At 43.6% G+C, this 22,793-nt stretch overlaps 2 protein-coding genes across 2 annotated transcripts; one reads left to right on the top strand and one right to left on the bottom strand.

Moving 5' to 3' along the window:
- Positions 1-3,847: 3,847 nt before the first annotated feature.
- On the top strand, positions 3,848-9,927 carry AWAT1 (acyl-CoA wax alcohol acyltransferase 1). The gene is made up of 7 exons (XM_052663827.1): positions 3,848-3,923; positions 4,819-4,926; positions 5,220-5,290; positions 6,161-6,365; positions 7,046-7,217; positions 9,348-9,547; positions 9,773-9,927. The coding sequence occupies exons 1-7, from the start codon at positions 3,848-3,850 to the stop codon at positions 9,925-9,927; spliced, it is 987 nt and encodes a 328-aa protein (XP_052519787.1).
- Positions 9,928-21,432: 11,505 nt separating this feature from the next.
- On the bottom strand, positions 21,433-22,527 carry P2RY4 (pyrimidinergic receptor P2Y4). The gene is given in 3 exon segments (XM_052663940.1): positions 21,433-21,566; positions 21,569-21,771; positions 21,773-22,527. Coding segments are annotated over 3 exon segments (1,092 nt in total).
- Positions 22,528-22,793: the final 266 nt, after the last annotated feature.

The raw sequence follows: 22,793 nt of genomic DNA, 5'->3' as shown, positions 1-22,793 counted from the left end.
ATCTGCTACTAAAAGGAAATATATATGTACACATATACTCTCTGTAGCTTGAGAGTCTTCTCAACAACTTACCTCCTTTTGGTGGGAGGATAAAAGAGAAAAACTAAAAATGCACAAATTATTAGAAGTTAATCCAGGAAGAGTCCTGAAAAAGATAATTTACAAGGACGAAAAGGCATGGACAGGGAGTTGATGTTGGCCTAGAAAATTCTGTTCTGGAAAGACAGAACGCTAATCTCCCCTATGTTGCCAGGGGCTAGTCCTCACCCCCAAGTACAGGGATGTCAACTAGGATTGCAGGAGATGCTGCAATACCTGAATGCTCAAGCTTGCTCCCGGCAAGGTTGATGTTCAATTAGCAGGAAGAGCTGAAGTGGGAACAGCCCTCCAGGTGCAGAGAAGGCAAAGTATGTAGAACTCTGTCTTTTGCCAAACTAACTCAAAGGTCAGCACTTGCCTTCCTTCCTCTCATTCTTATTTTGCAACGTGTCCCTTGTCCTCTATTTCTATATAACCTTTTGTCTCCCCAACTCATTACCCAGGACACACTCCTCCATAGGATTCCTATGATCTCATTACCCATAAGAAATCACAGACCTCAAACTAAAATACTCATTCACTGTTCATTTAATACTGAGGGCCTAAGACTTTCCAGGCATTATGGGCAGATGCACTAAAAAAAAAGATTTGGTCCCTACCCCTTTAGAAGCATACCAACTCTAAGAGTGAACATCAAATGAAAACAAAACACCAACAGTTCAATTTATTTCAGCGGGCATGAAATTACAACAAGGCAAGAGATGAAAATCAGAAAGAAGAATGAGGGCTTTGCTGCCCCCCTCACTTTGGCCTGTATGTGGTGATCACTTATGCAACAGGCTTTACACCCTCATTCCTGCTTCTGGGAGCTGATTCTGAGGTCTGGAAGACTGGCTTACTCCAAGGGAAATAGTCTTTGACGGGTCAATGGCAGGGGGTAAAGGAAAATAGGAAGTAGGATTGTTCTGTATTAAAAATAAATGAAGATCTTGCTGAAGGGCTCAAACCTGAGTCTGATCCAGTGTTCGAATCCAGCTGCCAATCTGGGGGAAATACAGACACACAGCAGGCAGAGTCTAGACTGTGGGAGATTCTCTAGGTCAAAATGGTCAGGAAAACAAATGGATGGATGGGGAAACTGGAAACTAAAACAGACTTAAATTCTTACAAAATGCCAGAGTCGTAAAAGACAAGGAAAGACCAAGAAACCGTCATAGATTGGAGAAGACTAGAGAGACATGATGACTAAATACAACGTGGGACCTGATGACACCCTGAAACAGAAATGGACATTAGTAGAAAAAACTAGTGCAATTCGAATAAAGTCTGGAGTTAACAATAACGTTCCAGTATTGGTTTCCTAGCTCTGATTACTATACATAAGATGGTTACATAAGAGAAAGATGGGTAAAGGGCATAGGGAACTTTGCAACTCTCCTATCAATCTAAAATTATTCCCAAATAAAAAGTTTTAAAAAGAGAGAACCTAAGGTACATAATAATTTTTGTAATGGACAGGACTAAACTATGGTAATTAGGGAAGTGTGTTTGAGTAATAAAACCATGGAAAGGCAAGGGAAAGATTTTTCTAAATGTCAAAGATAATGGTTACTTTGGGAGGAGGAAGAGGGTTGTGATTGTAATGGGGCATGTGAGAGGCTTCTGGGGTGGGTGAAAAACATCTATTTCTTGACCTAATGGTGGTTGCCAGGTACTTGTCTTATAATAATTCATTAAGTCATGCATTTGTTTTAGAATGCAAGAAATTTTCATCTTTCTGTTCATGTTTCATGGTCATGTTCAACCACTATTAACATTTGTCATACTTGTTTAATCTATCTCATTTTTTTCTTGGAGTATTTTAAAAGCAATTCTAAGACATCTGGGTATCTGTATCCAGGTTCTTTTTTTAACAATGAAAATTTAGAGAGACATAACATCCAAATATAATCAGTGGACCTTGTTTAGATCCTGATTCAAATTAACTACCTGTGACCTGCCTCTTGAGAAATCCATATGCAGGTCAGGAAGTAACAGTTAGAACTGGACATGGAACAACAGACTGGTTCCAAATAGGAAAAGGAGTACGTCAAGGCTGTATATTGTCACCCTGCTTGTTTAACTTCCATGCAGAGTACATCATGAGAAACACTGGACTGGAAGAAACACAAGCTGGAATCAAGATTGCCAGGAGAAATATCAATAACCTCAGATATGCAGATGACACCACCCTTATGGCAGAAAGTGACGAGGAACTAAAAAGCTTCTTGATGAAAGTGAAAGAGGAGAGTGAAAAAGTTGGCTTAAAGCTCAACATTCAGAAAACGAAGATCATGGCATCCGGTCCCATCACTTCATGGCAAATAGATGGGGAAACAGTGGAAACAGTGTCAGGCTTTATTTTTCTGGGCTCCAAAATCACTGCAGATGGTGACTGCAGCCATGAAATTAAAAGATGCTTACTCCTTGGAAGAAAAGTTATGACCAACCTAGATAGCATATTCAAAAGCAGAGACATTACTTTGCCAACTAAGGTCCATCTAGTCAAGGCTATGGTTTTTCCTGTGGTCATGTATGGATGTGAGAGTTGGACTGTGAAGAAGGCTGAGTGCCAAAGAATTGATGCTTTTGAACTGTGGTGTTGGAGAAGACTCTTGAGAGTCCCTTGGACTGCAAGGAGATCCAACCAGTCCATTCTAAAGGAGATCAGCCCTGGGATTTCTTTGGAAGGAATGACGCTGAAGCTGAAACTCCAGTACTTTGGCCACCTCATGCGAAGAGTTGACTCATTGGAAAAGACTCTGATGCTGGGAGGGATTGGGGGCAGGAGGAGAAGGGGACGACAGAAGATGAGATGGCTGGATGGCATCACTGACTCGATGGACGTGAGTCTGAGTGAACTCCGGGAGTTGGTGGTGGACAGGGAGGCCTGGCGTGTTGTGATTCATGGGGTCGCAAAGAGCTGGACACGACTGAGTGACTGAACTGAACTGAAAAAGACATTTGAATATAGACTGGATGATAGATATTAATAGAGGAGTATTAATTTTTTTAATGGTGATAATGGTATTTCTTATTGAAGAAAACATCCAAATTTCTGTAGATGCATAGTGAAATTTAGGGGTGAAATGACACGATGTCTTAGAGTTGCTTTAAAATACTCCAAGAAAAAAAGTGGGGAGATAGATGAAACAAGTATGACAAAATGTTAATAGTTGTTGAAGATGAACATGAAACATGAATACAAAGATGAAAATTTCTTGCATTCTCTAGTTTTGTGTGTACATGGAAATCTTTATAATAGAAAATTGTAAAAGAGGGACATCCCCAAACCAGGCTGTCTCAGGGCAACAGCTTCAACAGACACCTAGCTCTAGATGCTCCCCAACTCCACAAACCCGCAGTGCTCCCTTCCCACTAGCCATCTCTCTGAGGTCACAATACCTACAATCTCAGAGTAACCTGTGATATAAGGGATGTTTCCCTTCTCTGGACCTCTGGGTCACTAGGACTGGATAACAGCCCTTCTCACCTTTTCTCCATCCTGATGTCCTAATAATCCCAGGAAAAAGAATCAAACGGCAAATGGGAAGGGCCCAGGGCTCAGATCTGTTAAGACTGTCCTTATACTCCAAGGCCTGCCCCCTTCAGTGGGTGGTAGGTGTGGGGCAGGACAAAGAACGGATAGGGCAGGTGAAAATCCTCATAATCATATATGTTCGCTACTGAGCGAGCTTCCAGAGGCTAGTGGCACCTTGGGTTGGAACACCGTTCTGGGATCTTCATTTCCTTCAGGCCCCTAGGCACAATGCCTTGTTTCAAGCAGCCTAAGCACTTCCAGAGTCTGCTACTTCTGCACTGGCCCCTGAGCTACCTTGGCATATGTAAGTACTGATCCAAGAGAGCATGGCAAGAAGCCATAATCAGAGGCCAGGACCAGATCTGGGGCAATTTTTATGCTCATGGGAAGTCTCATCTCTGGTCAAGGAGTCTTGAGCTCCCTAAGTACCCTGAGAAGGAAAAGATAGAACCTTGCAGGCAGTAAAGACAGGTCGGGGGAGGTAGAACAGAGTCATGATACTTCTGAGCAGATCTAGCTAATTTCAGCCCCTCCCTAACCCTCACTATCTGGAGAGGAAAAATGAGGCCCATGGAATAAAATGATACCTCTGTAATCTCAAGGTAGCATGGGGAGTGGAGCAGAAGCATTAGCATTAAAGACAGAGAAGTATAACCTGTGTTTGAACCACTGGATTTTCCATTCTGGGAGGGGAGTGTTAGTAGCATGGTTGGAGTGGAAGGCGAGACAGAGATAATGGAAGGAATGGTGAACGGGCAAGAATAGAGGGCTGCAGATGCTGTATGCAAGGAGTATGGAGAGATATCGACACTATATGGGCAAGGGAGGGTGAGCTAGTGGTTTAACAAGCATTCAAGGGTGAGGAATAGGGAAGGAAATAGGAGACGAGGGGAAAGACTGTGTATTAATGGAAGCAGTGGGTGAAAAGCTGGTAGCAGGCAGGGAGCAGGTGTAGGGGGACAGTGAGCAGGCAGGTGGACAGAGATGAGAGGTAAACAAAGAAATAGGGCTGGTGTGTATGGTAGATGAAAGAGGGAAAGTTTGAAGGACAGGTGGATGTGGCTGATGGACAGGCAGGAGCTGGATTGTGCAGAAGGCCAGGACCAGGGGCTTGGAGAGTTTGGAGGGCTCTTAACAGAGCTGGACATGGTCAAGTTCTGCTGGCAGCACAAATTTGGTCTGATCTGCTCCCTCATCAGTTTGGATCTTGCAGCCACTGGCCATTTACCTACTGTTTACATCCTGGTGGCCACTACCAGCCCTTTACTTTGCCTGGTTTCTCCTGGACTGGAAGACCCCAGAGCAAGGTAAGACTCATGGACCTAGAAATAACAGGATTTAGGAATGTTCCATCTCAACCTGTAACAAAGGAGTTCCACTTACCATGCCACAGGACTCTCATACAAGTTCTCGGAGCCAGGAGCTGGCTCCTCTCAGAGAGGGGCTGGGCCAGCCAGGACCATCCTGGGGTCTCTAACTTTTCCACTTCCTTAGCAGAGCCATAGTCCTTCCAGGCTGCTCTGGAAGTGCTGGGTGAGTGAGAGGGCTGGGCTTGGCACAGATCCTACAGACACATCCCCTACTGACATTTCTATCTCAGGTGGCAGGCGATCGGCCTGGGTAAGGAACTGGTGTGCCTGGACCCACATCAGGGACTATTTTCCCATTTCCGTAAGTGTCTCTTCCCCAGCATCCCTCACAGTTCCCCAAATACTAGGCATTGATGCTAAATGACTAGGGCTGTCCATAAGGAAAGCGAGCATCTCAGAGAAGTCTCAGTGCACGCTAGACAGACTTCAGGGTCCAACATTGCTACAGGGCATTTGCTACACTGCTAATATACTTTGAATGTCCTGGTAGGCATGACCTACCAGATGATGCAGGCAGAATCACAAGTACAGTTCAGATCAGTTTAACAAACACTGATTGAAAACCTACTCTGTACCACATAGTTTGGGGTAAAGGGAAGTGAGTAGGATGCAGTCCTCGGCCATTAAAAAAGTTCACGTCCAATGGGGAGGACAGATGAGTACATATTCATGGTTTGGTACAAGGTACATAAGTAGTTCAGATGAGGTGTAAGGAAAGGCTTCATAAACAAAGTGATGTCTAAGCTGGTTTTCAAAGCTCAGTAAACTAGCACTGGTAGGGAGATGGGGGAGAAAATACCAGGAAGAGGTTGTAGAAATGTACTACTATGCTGCTCCTCTGTGTACTCTTTGGAGTAGATAAGAGATACTGTCAAGATTTTTGCCAACCTTTTTCATATGACAGCATTCACAGAAAATGATCCCATGCCTAAAGGGCGGAGACTGCTTTCCAGCCACAGGCAAGGAGCCCAGCAGTTGTAGGTGCCCCCAATCCTACTGGTCTCCCAGAGGGCGAGGAGTCAGATATCTTGACCCCCTCAACGCCACTCCTGGCCTCTCTGTTAAAAAGTTCTGCTTTAGAGAGCTCCCTGAACCCTCTAAGGCATCTTCACCCTTGCTTTCTTGTGTGATCTCATTTCATCACCTTTGACATTTCTCTCTGTGGCTGCAGATCCTGAAGACTAAAGATCTATCACCTGAGCACAACTATCTCATGGGAGTTCACCCCCATGGCCTCTTGACCTTCGGCGCCTTCTGTAACTTCTGCACTGAGGCCACAGGCTTCTCGAAGATCTTTCCAGGCATCACTCCCCATCTGGCCACGCTGTCCTGGTTCTTCAAGATCCCCTTTATTAGGGACTACCTCATGGCCAAAGGTGCTTCTGACCATACTTACTAGAGTTTCTGGCTCATCTCCCCACTTGGAAATACACCTTTTAAAGCCCCACCCCTCCTTCTCAGCCTCCTGCCATCATATTACAGTAGTTAAAAAGCATACGTTGTAGAGCAAGCTGCCTGGGGTCGAATCCTGGCTATGCCACTTACTGTGTGGTTTTGGCAAGCTACTGAAGCTCCATTGGTCTGTTTCCTCATTTGTAAAGTGGTGCTGATGATAACAGTCTAACCTCAGATGTGGCGTGATGATTAAATGAGACAATACAACTGAAACACCCAAGATAGCACCTGCCAAAGAGTATGTGCTCCATAAATAATAGCTGTTGCTATTAGTGGCAACACAGGAGAAGAAAAAGGTAGAATTACAGTTGAGGATTTAGAAAGTCTTTCTGTTTTTTCCCCACTGAAAACCTTCCTACTATAGTTTTGACCCAGTGCCTCCTGTGAACTGGAAATATTGCCTCAAAGTGAAATGTGCTGCATTTGCTTGTCTTAGCCCTCTCTTCTCCACACCCTTTGTTCCATTCATTGATTCTCCTTCTGGGTCCCATGGGAAAGGAGGGCACACAAGCCAGTGAGTCAAGCAGAGGGTATTCCCCCTCAGCCATTCTCCCCTCTCTTGATCCTTTTGCTCCTCTCTCTGCTCTTTGGCTCTCCTCAGGTGTGTGCTCCGTGAGTCAGCCAGCTATTGACTACCTGCTGAGCCATGACACTGGCAACCTTGTGGGCATTGTAGTTGGAGGAGTGGGAGAGGCCCTGCAGAGTGTGCCCAACACCACCAGGCTCATCCTCCAGAAGCGCAAGGGCTTTGTGCGCATGGCACTCCAGCATGGGTAGGTGTCCCTCCCTGGGCACAGGTGGGTGGCCTCTGAGCAACATGACCTGGTAGGCGATGCCAAGATGAATCAGACATGAGTCTTAGCCTCATAAAACTTACTAGTGAGTGGAAGAGACGACTATAGAATTTCAAAGAGACAGGTTATCTACTCCTCTGGAGCTAGCTGGAGCAGTTCCCAGAAAGCCAACCAGAGATCCAGATTCATTATCAGGGGGCTTGGCTAGGGCTTACCTAAGACATAGATGATGCCCACATCATCTCTAGCAACATTGATATCTATATCTGATAATGGTAAGTGCAAGAAGCAGTACATTATGGTGAGTATGCATGTAGGGTCTGGAGTCAGGGGCCCTAATGTCAAACTCCGGCCCCATGGCTTACTGTGAATTCTGGGACAGGTTATTAAGCCATTCTGAGCCTTGCTGCTTTCCTCTTCATCATGTGGCTACTAACAATTGTACCTGTTTCATAGGATTATTGTGGGGTTTAAATGAGTTTATCCACATAAAACACCTACCATGTGCCTGGCACACAGTAAGAGATAAACATTAGCCACTCTGCTGTGCATGCTAAGTTTCTCTAGTCGTGTCTCACTCTTTGCGACCCTATGGACTGGGGCCCACCAGGCTCCTCTGTCCATGGGATTTTACAGGTGAGAATACTGGAGTAAGTTGCTATTCCCTTCTCCAGGAGGTCTTCCTGACCCAGAGATTGAACCACTATCTTCTGTATTGCAGGCAGTTTCTTTACTGCTGAGCCACCAGGGATGCCCCACTTCAGTTAGTGACCGACTCTTTGGGACCCTTATGGACAGTAGCCCGCCAGGCTCCTCTGTCCACGGGATTCTCCAGGCAAGAATACTGGAGTGGGCTGCCATGCTCTCCTTCAGGGGATTTTCCATCCCAGGGATCAAACCTGAGTCTCCTGCATCAAGGATAAAGAGAGGAAGTAAAGAGCGGGAGGGACTTCCCAGGTGGAGCTAGTGGTAAAGAACCTGCCTGCTAATGCAGGAGACATAAAAGACCTGGGTTCAATCCCTGGGTCAGAAAGATCCCCTGGAGAAGGAAATGGCAACCCACTCCAGTATTCTCACCTGTAAAATCCCTTGGACAGAGGAGCCTGGCGGGCTACAGTCCATAGGTCGCACAGAGTTGGACACAACTGAAGTGACTTAGTATGCACGCAAAAAGTAGGAGTCCAAGGCTAGAGCTGTGGGGGCTCCATCATGTCAGCATGCCAGTTCACTGGACACAGGGACAACTGTCCTATAATAGCTTCATAGAAGAGGGGAAGTACTTCTTCTAAGGACCTTGTCTGAGTGGCCTGTTTGTCAGTTTGGAGTATAATGTGGTGGAGAGAGCTCTGAGCTGGGAGGAAAGAGACCTAGGTTCTAGTCCAGCTCCTGCCACTCACTGAATACCTATGTGACCTACCCCCTCCTGAACCTGGGCTTCTGGAGCTGTAGAAAAAAGAAAATAACCCCTCGGTGTGTTTTTCCACTGTCTCTGCTGTGAGGAACCAAAAAAGGTAACATATGCCAAAATACTAAGAGATCGCTGGTAGTAATTCATAAAGATTTGTGTAAGAGAGACTGTTCTCCTTACTCTCACAGGAAGACATAAGGAGCCTTGCTTTTCTCCGTAGGGCTCTGTCAGGGTGGATTCCCATGGCCCTGTGAGAGGGAAACAACTGTACTCTGCTCTAGTCTCAAGACCTAGGACAGAACACCTTATGCACAGTCCCTGCAGGCGAGAGGCACCTCATACATATACATACACATCTGTGCCAAACCATCGTCTTTTACTCTGCTTCCTACTAGTAGAAATAGATGTTCCCCTTCAGAACACCTCCTGGAAGCTTTTTCTTTATGCAGTGTGGGTTTCTGTGGATTTCTGCCCCCATATCTTGTCCTTGTGATCCTGGCCCAGAGAGAGTATTCTCATTGGCCTTGAAAAATTCAGGAAAAAGAGATACTAACTACAGGAGCCATATTCGGTGCAAGAAGAAATGTTTTACACCACAGGGATCTTATAATAGATGGGAGCCTGGCCAAGAACAGAAGTTCTTCCTGGGGGTTTCTCCACCCCGGGCTGTGTTTGGGAAATAAATCAGGGTTTTCCTACAGGGCTCATCTGGTCCCCACCTACACTTTTGGAGAAACTGAGGTGTATGATCAGGTGCTGTTCCATAAGGACAGCTTTATGTACAAGTTCCAGAGCTACTTCCGCCAGATACTTGGTTTCTATTTTTGCATCTTCTATGGACGAGGCTTCCGCCAAGGCTCCACTGGGCTCCTGCCGTACCCGCTGCCTATCGTCACTGTGGGTGAGTCTTGCTCTCAGCCCCTAGGCCAGCTCAGCTTTTCCTCAACCTCAACCTCAGGTCTTCCCAATCTCCGCACCCCCCACCACCAAAGAAGAGGACAGCCTGGGGGAGAAGTTGGGAGCTTACTTGGGATGTGAAAGGATTGGGCCCAGGGAAGAAGAAGGAGGTTAAAGAAATAAAAGATTCTAACACTTGACCCTTCTCTTTTCCCATCTCTCTTGGCAGTGGGGGAGCCTCTGCCTCTGCCCAAAATCGAAAAACCAAGCCAGGAGATGGTGGACAAATACCACACCCTCTATATGAAGGCCCTGACCAAACTGTTTGATCAGCACAAGACCCAGTACGGCTGCCCAGAGACCCAAAAGCTGCTTTTCCTGTGACTGAAGGAGCAGTGTGCCCAATAGCACAAGCCTGGGAGAAGAGATTCATTAGCTGCCAACCGAAAGGGGGGAAAAGGGAGAAGCCAAAGGGCTGTGTGTGGTAGGGGAGGGCACTAGGAATTCCTTCCTTGCTACAGAGCCTTTGCACTCTTCCTCCCTGAACTGCTTCACTGAGTCACTCCTTTAGGCCTGCCCCCTGCCCTGCCCCCTGTCCTGTCCCCTACCAGATTTCCTCTCTGAGCCCAAACTGCCAGGGACTGAAGGACTCAAATGTTAGCCAGGCAGCCTGAGTAACCACCACTATGGTTGTTGTTATTGCACTAATGCATTTTTAAATTAAGATATATTTACATACCATCAATTTAACCCATTTAAAGTGTAAAATTCAGTTGTATTTAGTATACACACAGTTGTGCAACTACTATCACTATCTCATTTTAGAACATATTTCTGCAACCCCCCAAAAGAAACCCAGTACACATTAGCAGTCACTTCCCATTCTCTCATCCCCAACCCCTGCCAACCACTAATCTACTTTCTGTCTCTAGGGATTTGCCAATTCTGGACTTTTTATACAAATGGAATCATAGAATATGTGATCTTTTGTGACTGGCTTCTTTCTCTTAGCATGATGATTTCAAGGTTCATCCATGTTGTGGCATGTATCAGTACTTCATTCTTTTTATGATTGAATAAATATTTCATTTCACCAACTGATGGACTTTGGGTTATTTCCACTTTGGGGCTATTATGAATAATACTGGTATAAACATTCACATACAAGCTTTTGTGTGGTAATCATCTGTCTCCAAATATGTCCTTTCCTTATGTCCATACCACTGAGCTAACAAGCACACCTTTCAGGTAGGTAGATTGAAGGTATTTTACTCAGGATTACATTTCAATTGGTAGAAGCATTTCACATAGGTTATGATGTCCTCTGACACCGTAATGCCAAGGTATTTGCAACCATTTCCTCTTTTTTATGGCTGAATAATATTTTATTGTCTGTGTATGTGTGCATCACATCTTTATTCATCTGACGATGGATAGTTAGATTGTTCTCATGTCTTGACCATTGTGGGTAATAATACTGCAAAGAACATGATGATGCAGATATCTCTTTGAGACAGTGTTTTCATTTCCTTCAGATATATAGCCAAACATACAATTGCTGGATCATATTGGGGTTATATTTTTAATTTTTTTTGAAGAATGTCCATACTGTTTTCCACCGGCTGTACCAATTTACATTTCCATCAACAGTGCACAAGGGTTCCCTTTTCTCTACATTCTCACCAACACTTGTTATCTCTTGTCTTTTTGATAATGATCATCCTGACAAGGTAAGATGATATCTCATTTTTGGTTTGGATTTGTATTTCCCTGATGGTTAGTGATGTAGAGCATATTCTTATGTACTGTTGGCCATTTGAATGTCTTTTCTGGAAAAACATCTATTCAAATCCTCTGCCAATTTTAATATCAGATTATTTGTTTTTTACTCCTATTGAGTTGTAAGAGTTTCTAAATGGTCTTTTAAAAAAACTCTTTATTGAGTTTGTTACAATAATGCTTCTGTTTTATGTTTTTTGGCCTCCAGGCATATGGGATCTTAGATCCTTGACCAGGGATTTAACCCACATCCTCTGCATTGGAAGGTGAAGTTTTAACCACTGGACCACCAGGAAAGTCCCTCTAAATGGTCTTTTAACTTTTCAGCCTTTGCTGTATTTTTAAATCTGTCTTTTGTTGGTTTCCTTGTGAAGGAATAGGTATCTGTGTTTTTATATACTCTTAAAATTCTCAGTATACAGCCTTAAGCTGTATTAATGAGCAAAACAAGTTATTACACTTTCTTTTCATGTACATGCATAACACTCATATATTTGAATTCAAAAATGCTGTTTTTAAAATTCAGTTTATTTAAACTAAAAAACAAAACAAAAACAATTCATCCATTTCTCCCATCTACCCCGATCCCACCTCTGGCCACCACCAATCTGTTCTCTGTATCTATGAGTTTGGGTGTATGTGTATGCATTTATAGATTCCACATACAAGAAATATCACAAAAAAGTATTTGTCTTTTCCTGTCTCACTTATTTTACTAAGCACGACGCCCTCAAGGTCTTTCCATGTTGTCACAAATGGCAAGATTTCATTCTTTTTTTATGGCTGAGTAATCTTCCATTGTTTGTGTGTATTTCACAATTTTTTTTATCCAATCATCCATCGATGAACACTTAAGTTGTTCCCAAATTTTGGCTATTTAAAATGATGCTACTGTGAACATGAAGGTGGCATACATCTTTTTGAGTTAGTGTTTTTTGTTTCCTCAGAAGCGGAATTGCTGGGTAATATGGCAGTTTTATTTTAATTTTTTTGAGAACTCTCCATACTACTTTCCATAGTGGCTGCACCAATTTACATTCCCACCAAGGGCTCTCTTTTCTCTACAACCTCACCAACATTTGTCATTTCTAGTCGTTTTGAGAACACCCATTCTAACAGGTGTGAGGTGGTATGTCACTGTGGTTTTTATTTGCATTTCTGATGATTAGTGACACAGAGCATCTTTTGACCATTCAATGTCTTCTTTGGGAAAATAGTCACATCTTCTGCCCATTTTTTAATTGGTTTGGTTTTTTGCTATTGAGTCATATGAGTTCTTTATATATTTTAGATATTAGCCCTCTATCAGATATATGATTTGCAAATATTTTCTCCCATTCAGTAGGTTGTCTTTTTGTTTTGTTGATGGCTTTCTTTGCTATGCAGAACATTTTTAGTTTGATGTGATCCTACATGTTTATTTTTGCTTTTGTCTTTGCTTTTGATGTCAAATTCAAAATAATCACCACCAAGACCTGTGACAAAGAGGTTACCACATGTATTTTCTTTTAGGAGTTTCACAGTTTAGGTCTTATGCTCAAATCTTTAATCCATTTTGAGTTAGTTTTTGTGTAGGGTGTAAAATAGTGGGACAGTTTCATTCTTTTGCATGTGGCTGTTCAATTATCCCAACACCATTTATAGAAGAAACTCTCCTTTCCCCACTGTATATTCTTGACTCCTTTGTCATAAATTAATTGATCATATATATGCAGGTTTATTTCTAAACATAGAACAGCTCTCTATGCTGTTCCACTGATCTGTGCATCTGTTTTTACACTAATATGATACTGTCTTATTATAGCTCTAAATGTAGTTTGAAATCAGGGAGCATGATGACTCCAGTTTTGTTCTTCTTTCTCAAGGTTGCTTCAGTTATTCAAGTTTTCAATGTTTCCATAGAAATTTTGGGATTGTTCATTCTATTTCTGTGGAAAAAAATGCCATTGGAATTTTATTAAGGATTGCATTAATCTGTACACTGCTTTGGATAGAAAGGAAATTTTAACAATTTAATGTTTTCCAATCCATGAGTATGGAATAACTTTACATTTATTTGTGTCTTCTTTAATGTCTTATATTTTTTGATATGCAGATCCAGTTAAAATTATTCCTAAGTAATTTATTCTTCTTGCTGCAACTGCAAATAGGATTTTTCCCTTAAATTCTCTTTCTGATAATTTATTATTAGTATATAGAAATGCAACAGATTTCTGTGTACTGATTTTCTGTCCTGCAACTTTACTGAATTCATTTATTAATTCTAACAGTTTTTTTATGAAGTCTTTAGCATTTTCTATACATAGCATCGTCATCTGCAAATAGTGACAGTTTTACTTTTTTTCCATTGCATACCTTTTATTTCTTTTTTCTAGTCTAATTGCTTTGACAAAGACTTCCAATACTATATTTAATAAAACTGGTGAGAGTGAGGATCCTTGTCTTATTTCTCTTATTAGAAGAAAAGCTTTCACTTTCTCTAAGAATCCATAACAAGTTGCTTTTGAATCAATTACTGACTGTTCTATTTATCTGCTATCTTTTCACCTGGTAGGTTAGTCCTTGCCTACTCTGAGGCTGGATCTTCCTTGATAACCCTGATACGTCTTCCTGGATATCTCAGACATTCACTCATTCATTCACATCATTCAGCAATATTTATTGATCATCCATTATCTGCTAGGCAGTGGGAGTAAATAAGTCAGACACTTACTCTGTCCTTAAGCTGGATGAACATTCAAATGAAGTTTGCAGTTATTAATGTTGACTTCTTATGTAGCAAGTATTCTCACACACTTACAACAGAATGTATACAATGAGTACAAGACAACTGGAGGAATTTAAATAGTTGAGTTTCAGATTCATTAGGTTCTTGATTTTCCAAAAAGTTGCTTAAGTTCATAATAAATATGATAAAACATTTTTTTTTAATTTTAAAATCTTTAATTCTTACATGTGTTCCCAAACATGAACCCCCCTCCCACCTCCCTCCCCATAACATCTCTGTGGGTCATCCCCATGCACCAGCCCCAAGCATTCTGTATCCTGCGTCAGACATAGACTAGCGATTCAATTCTTACATGATAGTATACATGATAGAATGCCATTCTCCCATATCATTTTATACTGTTAATCTTGCTTTTGTAACTCTGAGTTCTTTCAGAAAGGAGTTTAATGTGTTATAAAAGGTCAGTGTGGGAAAGTCAGTTTTTAAATCAGAAATAAACTAAGCAGTATGTAACAGACCCTGTTCATATCCTACCCAATACTCATTGTCCCCAATTTTTCTCACATGGAAAACTCCAGCCTTGTTTGGGGCAGCAATAAATCCAACTTCCCATACACATAGTTCAAAGTGGTCACATGATCTACCCCTGGTCAATGAAATTTAAGCAGAAGTCAATTGGGTGGGGTTCTAGAAGGGCTATTTCTTTTCTAATAAAGAAAAACAGTTTAGTTTACTAAATCCTTTAGACTTCTGCCTTATGCTCTTATACCTTTCTTCCTGCATAGAACACAGATAAGGTGCATGGAAGTTGAGCAGCCATTTTTACAACCATAAGGATGAAAAACACACATTATAAACAGGGTGAAGTGGGAAGCCATGTTGATCATCTTGAGCAGATGCACCCACCCTTGGACTGCCTACCATGGATTTTTTTGGTTAAAAACAAAAAAAAAAAACACCTATTTTATTGAGCTACCACTGTAGAGTTTCTGTTCAGTTCAGTTCAGTTCAGTCACTCAGTCGTGTTCGACTCTTTGTGACCCCATGAACTGCAGCAAGCCAGGCCTCCCTGTCCATCATCAACTCCCGGAGTTCACTCAAACTCACATCCATTGAGTCGGTGATGCCATCCAGCCATCTCATCCTCTGTCGTCCCCTTCTCCTCCTGCCCCCAATCCCTCCCAGCATCAGAGTCTTTTCCAATGAGTCAACTCTTCACATGAGGTGGCCAAAGTACTGGAGTTTCAGCTTTAGCATCATTTCTTCCAAAGAAATCCCAGGGCTGATCTCCTTCAGAATGGACTGGTTGGATCTCCTTGCAGTCCAAGGGACTCTCAAGAGTCTTCTCCAATACCACAGTTCAAAAGCATCAATTCTTTGGTGGTCAGCCTTCTTCTAGTCCCCTATAATGAAAAGGACATCTTTTTGGGGTGTTAGTTCTCGAAGGTCTTGTAGGTCTTCACAGAATCATTCAACTTCAGCTTCTTCAGCATTATTGGTCAGGGCATAGACTTGGATTATTGTGATATTGAATGGTTTGCCCTGGAAACGAACAGAGATCATTCTGTCATTTTTGAGATTGCATCCAAGTACTGCATTTTGGACTCTTTCATTGACTACAATGGCTACTCCATTTCTTCTAAGGGATTCTTGCCCACAGTAGTAGATATAATGGTCATCTGAGTTAAATTCACCCATTCCCATCCATTTTAGTTTGCTGATTTCTAAAATGTCAATGTTCACTCTTGTCATCTCCTGTTTGACCACTTTCAATTTGCCTTGATTCATGGACCTGACATTTCAGGTTCCTATGCAATATTGCTCTTTACACCATTGGACCTTGCTTCCATCACCAGTCACATCCACAACTGGGTGCTGTTTTTGCTTTGGCTCATCCCTTCATTCTTTCTGTAGTTATTTCTCCACTGACCTCCAGTAGCATATTGGGCACCTACCGACCTGGGGAGTTCATCTTTCAGTATCACATCTTTTTGCCTTTTCATACTGTTCATGGGGTTCTCAAGGCAAGAATACTGAAGTGGTCTGCCATTCCTTTCTCCAGTGGACCATGTTTTGTCAGAACTCTCCACCATGACCCGTCCATCTTGGGTGGCCCTACACAACATGGCTCATAGTTTCAATGAGTTAGACAAGGCTGTGGTCCATGTGATCAGATTGGTTAGTTTTCTGTGACTGTGGTTCAGTCTGTCTGCCCTCTGATGGAGAAGAGTAAGAGGCTTATGGAAGCTTCTTGATGGGAGAGACTGACTGAGGGGGAAACTGGGTCTTATTCTGATGGGCGGGGCCATGCTCAGTAAATCTTTAACCCAATTTTCTGTTGATGGGTGGGGCTGTGTTCCCTACATGTTATTTCAGTTCAGTTCAGTCGTTCAGTCATGTCCAACTCTTTGCGACCCCATGGACTGCAGCACACCAGGCCTCCCTGTCCATCACCAACTCCCAGAGTTTACTCAAACCCATGTCCACTGAGTCAGTGATGCCATCCAACCATCTCATCCTCTGTTGTCCCCCTCTCCTCCCACCTTCAATCTTTCCCAGCATCAGGGTCTTTTCAAATGAGTCAGCTCTTCACATCAGGTGGCCAAAGTATTGGAGTTTCAGCTTGAACACCAGTCCTTCCAATGAATATTCAGGACTGATTTCCTTTAGGATGGACTGGCTGGATCTCCTTGCAGTTCAAGGGACTCTCAATAGTTTTCTCAAACATCACAGTTCAAAAGCATCAGTTCTTTGGCACTCAGCTTTCTTTATAGAAAGAAATATTATTTGGCCCTGTTATTTACTTGGGGCCAAACTATGGTGGAGGTAATGAAGATAATGGCAACCTCCTTCAAAAGGTCCCATGCATGCACTGCTACACTCAGTGAGCAGCAGGCCACCGCCGACCCACACCTCTGCTGGAGACTCCTGGACACTCACGAGCAAGTCTGGGTCAGTCTCTTGCGGGGTCATTGCTCCTTTCTCCTGGGTCCTGGTGCACACAAGATTCTGTTTGTGCCCTCCAAGAGTCTGTTTCCCCAGTCCTGTGTAAGTTCTGGCAGCTCTATGGAGGGGTTAATGGTGACCTCTTCCAAGAGGGATTATGCCATACACAGGTCTGCTGCACCCAGAGCCCCTACCCCTGCAGCAGTCACTGCTGACAGGCCTGCTTTCCTTCAAAGTATCTTTCCAATGCCCTCCAACCTCCACTACTCCTGAAGTGCTCCTGGATTTTCAGACTTCTTGGTCTGTGGCCTCTTAACATGGAAATATTCCCAGAAGAAGAAACATTAAGCTTAATTACTGACACGTAATCATTCTACAAATATTTATTAAGCACATTGGATAATAAAATAACAAACAATTATATTTTCTTAGCTCCCTAGATTCACAGAGTCTTGCCATAATCTGGAATACCTAAAGCTGAGATTACAATCCTCATTTTATAGATGATGAAACTGGCTCAGAGAGTCTGAGTGACTCACCCAAGACACACCTGATCCCCACTTTCATAACCAGGGCTCCAACTTAGTTATTTGATCTTTAGTTCTATGCTCTTTCCTTTCTATCACAGGTAGGAACTCAAAACAAACACACATAAAGGGTTAAATAACAATTCAGGATAGTAGTATAAGCAATATCAAAAGACAATATAAGTGCCAAATGACTGATATAGGCAATAATTACTGTAGGAGTGATCAGGAAGCTCACTGTACAAAAGAGTCAGCAGAGAAGTCCTCAGAGGAAGCGGGACTTAAGCTTGGTCTTGGGTGTACATGCTAAGTTACTTCAGTCGTGTCCAACTCTTTACATGAACCATAGCCAGCCAGGCTCCTCTGTCCATGGGATTCTCCAGGCAAGAATACTGGAGCGGGTTGCCATTTCCTTCTCCAAGTGATCTTCCTGACCCAGGGATCAAACCCATGTCTCTTAGGTCTCCTGCCCTGAAAGGCAGGTTCTCTACTACTAGTGCCACCTGGGGCCTTGGACACTGGGTAGGAAAAAGACAGCGGGAAAACAAAGGGAGGGCACTCAAACATGTGGGAAAGGAAGAATAAAACTGGAGATGTAAGCAAGTGGAGGTCATATTTGGAAAAGAAATAATGAGGAGATCAAAATAGCTGGAGAAGAGGGATTTGTACTGGGGAAGAACGGAAAATAAGACTGAGCCCTAGTCTCTGCTCTGCCCCTAATTTACTAAGTCACGAGCAAGTCATATCTCAGGATCCATTTCCTCCTTTGTAAAGTGAAGCAGTGCCCAGGCCCTAGAAGATTTCCAAGGTACTCTCAAGGACTATGAGTCAACTGAATTGTATTCACATGCATATATACTCTTTCCAAGAGAGAAATCAAAGCTCAGATGAGGGGAGGGGATTAAATAATCCCCAAATGCTCTGACTATGACAGATTTTGGAACTCTGTTCACTTAGGGAATAAAAAAGAAAGAGCAGCAAGCAAACAGAAGAAGTAATAAGAGTGAGAAAAGTAGGAAGAGAGAATTTTTTTTAAACAATTTTATTGAGATGTAGTTTATTTACTATAGAATTCACCATTTCTAAGTATACAATTCAATAATTTTTACTATATTCATAAGGTTGCAAATTACCAGAGAGAAATTTTAAAGCAAGGAGATAAAATAAGGAACTAAAGTTAAAAGTATTACAATAAATGGAAGAAATAGTTACATCAAATATGACAAAGGGTTAACATGTATGTCAAATAAAGAATACATTTAGATAGAAAAGAATACCACTAAGATACCAATTCAAGAAGGATATGAACAGACAATTCACCAAAGAGAAAATGCAAATAGTGAACATGTGGGAAAGTGTTCAATCCCATGAGTAATCAAAGAAATGAAATGAATAAGTTAAATGTTTAAGCCACCCAAAAAGATTTCTTATAAAGTCTAATGCCAGGGCTGCAAGGGAACTGGAACACTCATGTGTCATTTGTGATGTTGAAAATTTGTGCTGTCCTTTGGGAAATTAAGGTCTATGAAACCACTCATGCTCTTTGATCTGGTAATCCCACCCCTGGGAACTTGTCCTAGGAAGAGAATTACAAAGAAGGAAAAAGCTATATGAATTAAAACATTCAAAGCACAGAAAAATTGGGAGTTCCCTAAATGACCAATAATAGGAGAATAGTCAAATAAAATATGATCTACTGATGAATGGAATTTCATGTCATCATTGAAATGAATATGAAAGACTGTAACACAAGGAGAGTATTTGCAATAAAAAAATTTTTTTAAAGAATTTTAAAATATATGTACACTGATTGCATTTAAACATATACATATATATATATACACACACATATGTATTATATAAACTGGAGAATCATGGAACATGGAAAAATGAAAAGAATTGTCTAGGGCTGTGAAGTAGAGGTGAATATTTTCTTTCAAATTTTTATTTAATATTGTCATGCTGTTGCTGTTTAGTTGCTGAGTCTTGTCTGACTCTTTTGCAACCTCATGGACTGTAGCCAGCCAGGCTCCTCTGTCCATGGGATTTTCCAGGCAAGAATACTGGAGTGCATTGCCATTTCCTCCTCCAGGGGATCTTTCTGATTCAGGAATCAGTGGAATTTTTTAATGTGGCTTTTATAAAAAAAGTTTTAAAGTAGGTATGCAACAGGCTTAAGCAAAGCAGAAAAGTCAAAGGGGATGAAGGCAGAGAAAAAAATACCTGAAGGTTTTCCTTATGAGGCAATTTGTGTTCTAGGTACAGAAAAGTATAGGAAGGAAACCAGATCCAGAGAGTTAGGGGATGACTTTGTGGTGAGGAAATGGGATTCATGGTACTCTTTCTAGAAATTTGACAGTGAAATGAATAAGATAAATAGGATTTTTTTAAAAACAAAATGAAATCTGTTACAGAAGAGACTGAAAGTGATGAAGAAGGACAAACAAAGGAAAGCGGGCCTTGATATCTAGAGAGGAAGAGGGAGCCCTTAAAAGAATGCAAAAGGGGACTCAGGGACATTGGAGTCTTTTTTTTCTGCAGACCAGCCCTAACCTTACTCTCCACGGAGACCCCATAGAAGCCAGGAGACAAGTAAAGGATCAGAGTCAGGTCAGCAAGGGCAGGGCAAAAGGAAAGGAAGGCTGGAGATTCAGGAGACCAAAGGGCTGGAAGGCGATTTACAGCGGATGCCTGGAAGGGTAAGCCTACCCTTCTCACAGAGGCCTGCCCAGAAATTCTTCCCATGGCTTGAGGGTTAGCTCCCCAAGTTTCACATCCCATTTCCACTCCTAGCAGCCTGTAAGCACAAAGATGGTGCTAGAGAGGAGTGACTGGATGACAAACTCTGAGGGAAGTTGTCCTAGCCCCTGTGCTTTGCCCTGTCCTCGAAGTCCTAAAGCCTGATCTGAAACAGCTGGTGACAGATTTATCATTTATCTAGGACAGGAGCCAGAGAAAGGGGAGTGACCAGTGAAGAGCCAGCTGTGGGCCTCAGTCCCTGTCACCACTCCGGTCTCTGCACAAACCTGCTCCACCCTTTGGTGCCGGAATTTATGTCATAGACACGAGAGCTCCTCCCTCCTATTCTGAGCCATCCACTCTGCCTTTCATTAAGTACAGGAGAGCTGTCAAATATGTTCTCAGCAAACATCATAAAGAAGGGCCAATCCTATTCCTGTTCCAAAGGCCATTATCAGCCTGGGTCCTGCCCCTGAAGCTTCTCAAGATCCCCACCCCATGAGAAGACTTCCCACCCCATGAGAGGGCTCCCTCTCTACATCGTGGCTACATACCACTCAACAGAGCCATGTCTCTAGCTGCATGTGAGGACCCCAGAAGGCAGGCTGTCTGGACTGTGCCCTAGTTCAGCGCCTGGGTAATCAGGACTATCCTGTCTCCCAGGGGAAACCAGGGAGTGGGTGTGGGCGCTATATATGTCACATCCCAGGCACCTGTGATATGCTGAGGCCCCCGCTTCTTGATTCTGGCTGTCACAATCAAATAAGTCAGCCTAATCCTGAGATCACACCAGCTTCTCCACCCCTCCAGTTAAATGCTCTGGTCTGGCTGAAGGAATGCATGTTGTATAAGGAAACAGGGGGAGAGACCAAAAGTCATATAGGACTAAGAAACAGGACCAGTGGCCCCAGGAAGGGGACAGAAACAAAGAGAAAGGAGTTGAGGAAAAAGAGTGGCTTCTAGTGTTTTGGGCTAAAAAGGAGAGGGCAACTGAAGGGTTTAGGAGTGATAGGGTCACGTGTGATTTCTCTGGCTCCTCCTAAACCTTAAGATGAGGGCCTCTTTCCAGAACCCAGAGAAGAGGAGAAAGCAGCCAGATCCGGTGTCACTATTAGGTTCCCTCCCCTCTGCCCTGCACTCACCCCCTTTCTCACTTCCCAGCTTCCAATGTTACAAACTATCTGCCCAAGGGGTGGGGCAGCTGCCATCCTGGGGGGCGGCTGTCCACCTGCATCTGCTGTCTTCAGGCAGGAACACCAGCACCAGAGAGGAGGCAGCCCTGGGAGGCCGGGACCTGCTACCCTGCAGAGTTGCTGGAGCTGACGTCAGTACTTTTCCCCAGTGAGCAAATAGAGCACAGGATCCAGGCAGCTATTGGCACTGGCCAGAGGCCGAGCCACTTTGTAGACCAAGTTGACGATGCTCAGCACCCTGCAGTCAGCTTCCAACAGCCTTGCCATGTAATAAATTGTGTGGGTGATGTGGAAAGGCACAAAGCAGACAGCAAACAGTCAGCACCACAGCAATGGTATGTAGAGAGCGCAGGCGGGAAGATGACTGGGTGGCCCCTGGCAAGGGCCAATACAGGCGCTGGGCCATGAGTCCATAGCAGACAAGAGTGACCAGGCAGGGCCCACTAAAGAGCAGCCCCATGATTGCCGAACTGAAGTACACATAATGGTCAAATTCCTCAGGCCGAGTGGTGTCGTGGCACAAGACAGTGTCCCCCTTGGGGCTGGTGGTGACAAAGAACAAGTTGGGCATGAGACAGCCAGCTACGACCAACCAAACTACCAGGCAGAGAAGGCCAGCAAGGTGTGGGAGGCCCCAGTGCACCGCCCGCAGTGGGTGGCAGATGCCCAGGTAGTGGTGCACACTAATGCAGGTGAGGAAAAGAACACTGCAGTAGAGGTTCCAATAGAAGAGAAAGCGGATGAACTGGCAGAGCCCAGTGCCAGAGGGCCAGTGGTTGTGGGCCTCATAATAGTAGACTAGAGTGGGCAGTGATAGGGCATACAAAGTATCTGACAGGGCTAAGTGGAACATGTAGGTGGCTGTTGCATCCCACGGTTGGAGGCGAAAGAGGAAGAGCCAGATGGTCAGGGCATTGAGGCCTAGCCCCAGCAGGAAGACAACTGAATAGGTCACGGGCAGCAGGATGAACTTGAACTCCTCATTAAACTGGCAGTCCAGTTCCATCTCACTGTTGTCAGGATCTGAGTGAGTGCCTAAGGTTGTGAACAGCAAGGCCTCTGTACTGGCCATGGTCCCCCTAGAGGCAGAAAGGGCAGAGTGAGGGTAGCTGGATTTCCCTGGCTGCCTAGCCCTAACCTGGGGAAAGAAAGCAGAGATGGGGAGGGCAATGGTTGAGGCACAAGTGGGGTTGAAAGGATGCATCTGGAGGTAATCTAGGCCAGCCTGGCTTCTTCCAGAGACCCCTTGGTCCAGCCCAGGGAGTAGTAGGTAGCAGGCAGCAGTGGGGCTCAGGAGGGCAGTCAGTGGATTTGGGCTGTTCTTCTGCAGCCAACTCT

This window comes from Budorcas taxicolor, chromosome X (genome assembly GCF_023091745.1).
Source record: "Budorcas taxicolor isolate Tak-1 chromosome X, Takin1.1, whole genome shotgun sequence".
NCBI lineage: Eukaryota > Metazoa > Chordata > Mammalia > Artiodactyla > Bovidae > Budorcas > Budorcas taxicolor.
Note: the sequence above shows the minus strand (reverse complement) of the source record. Positions and strands in the feature narration are given on the sequence as shown.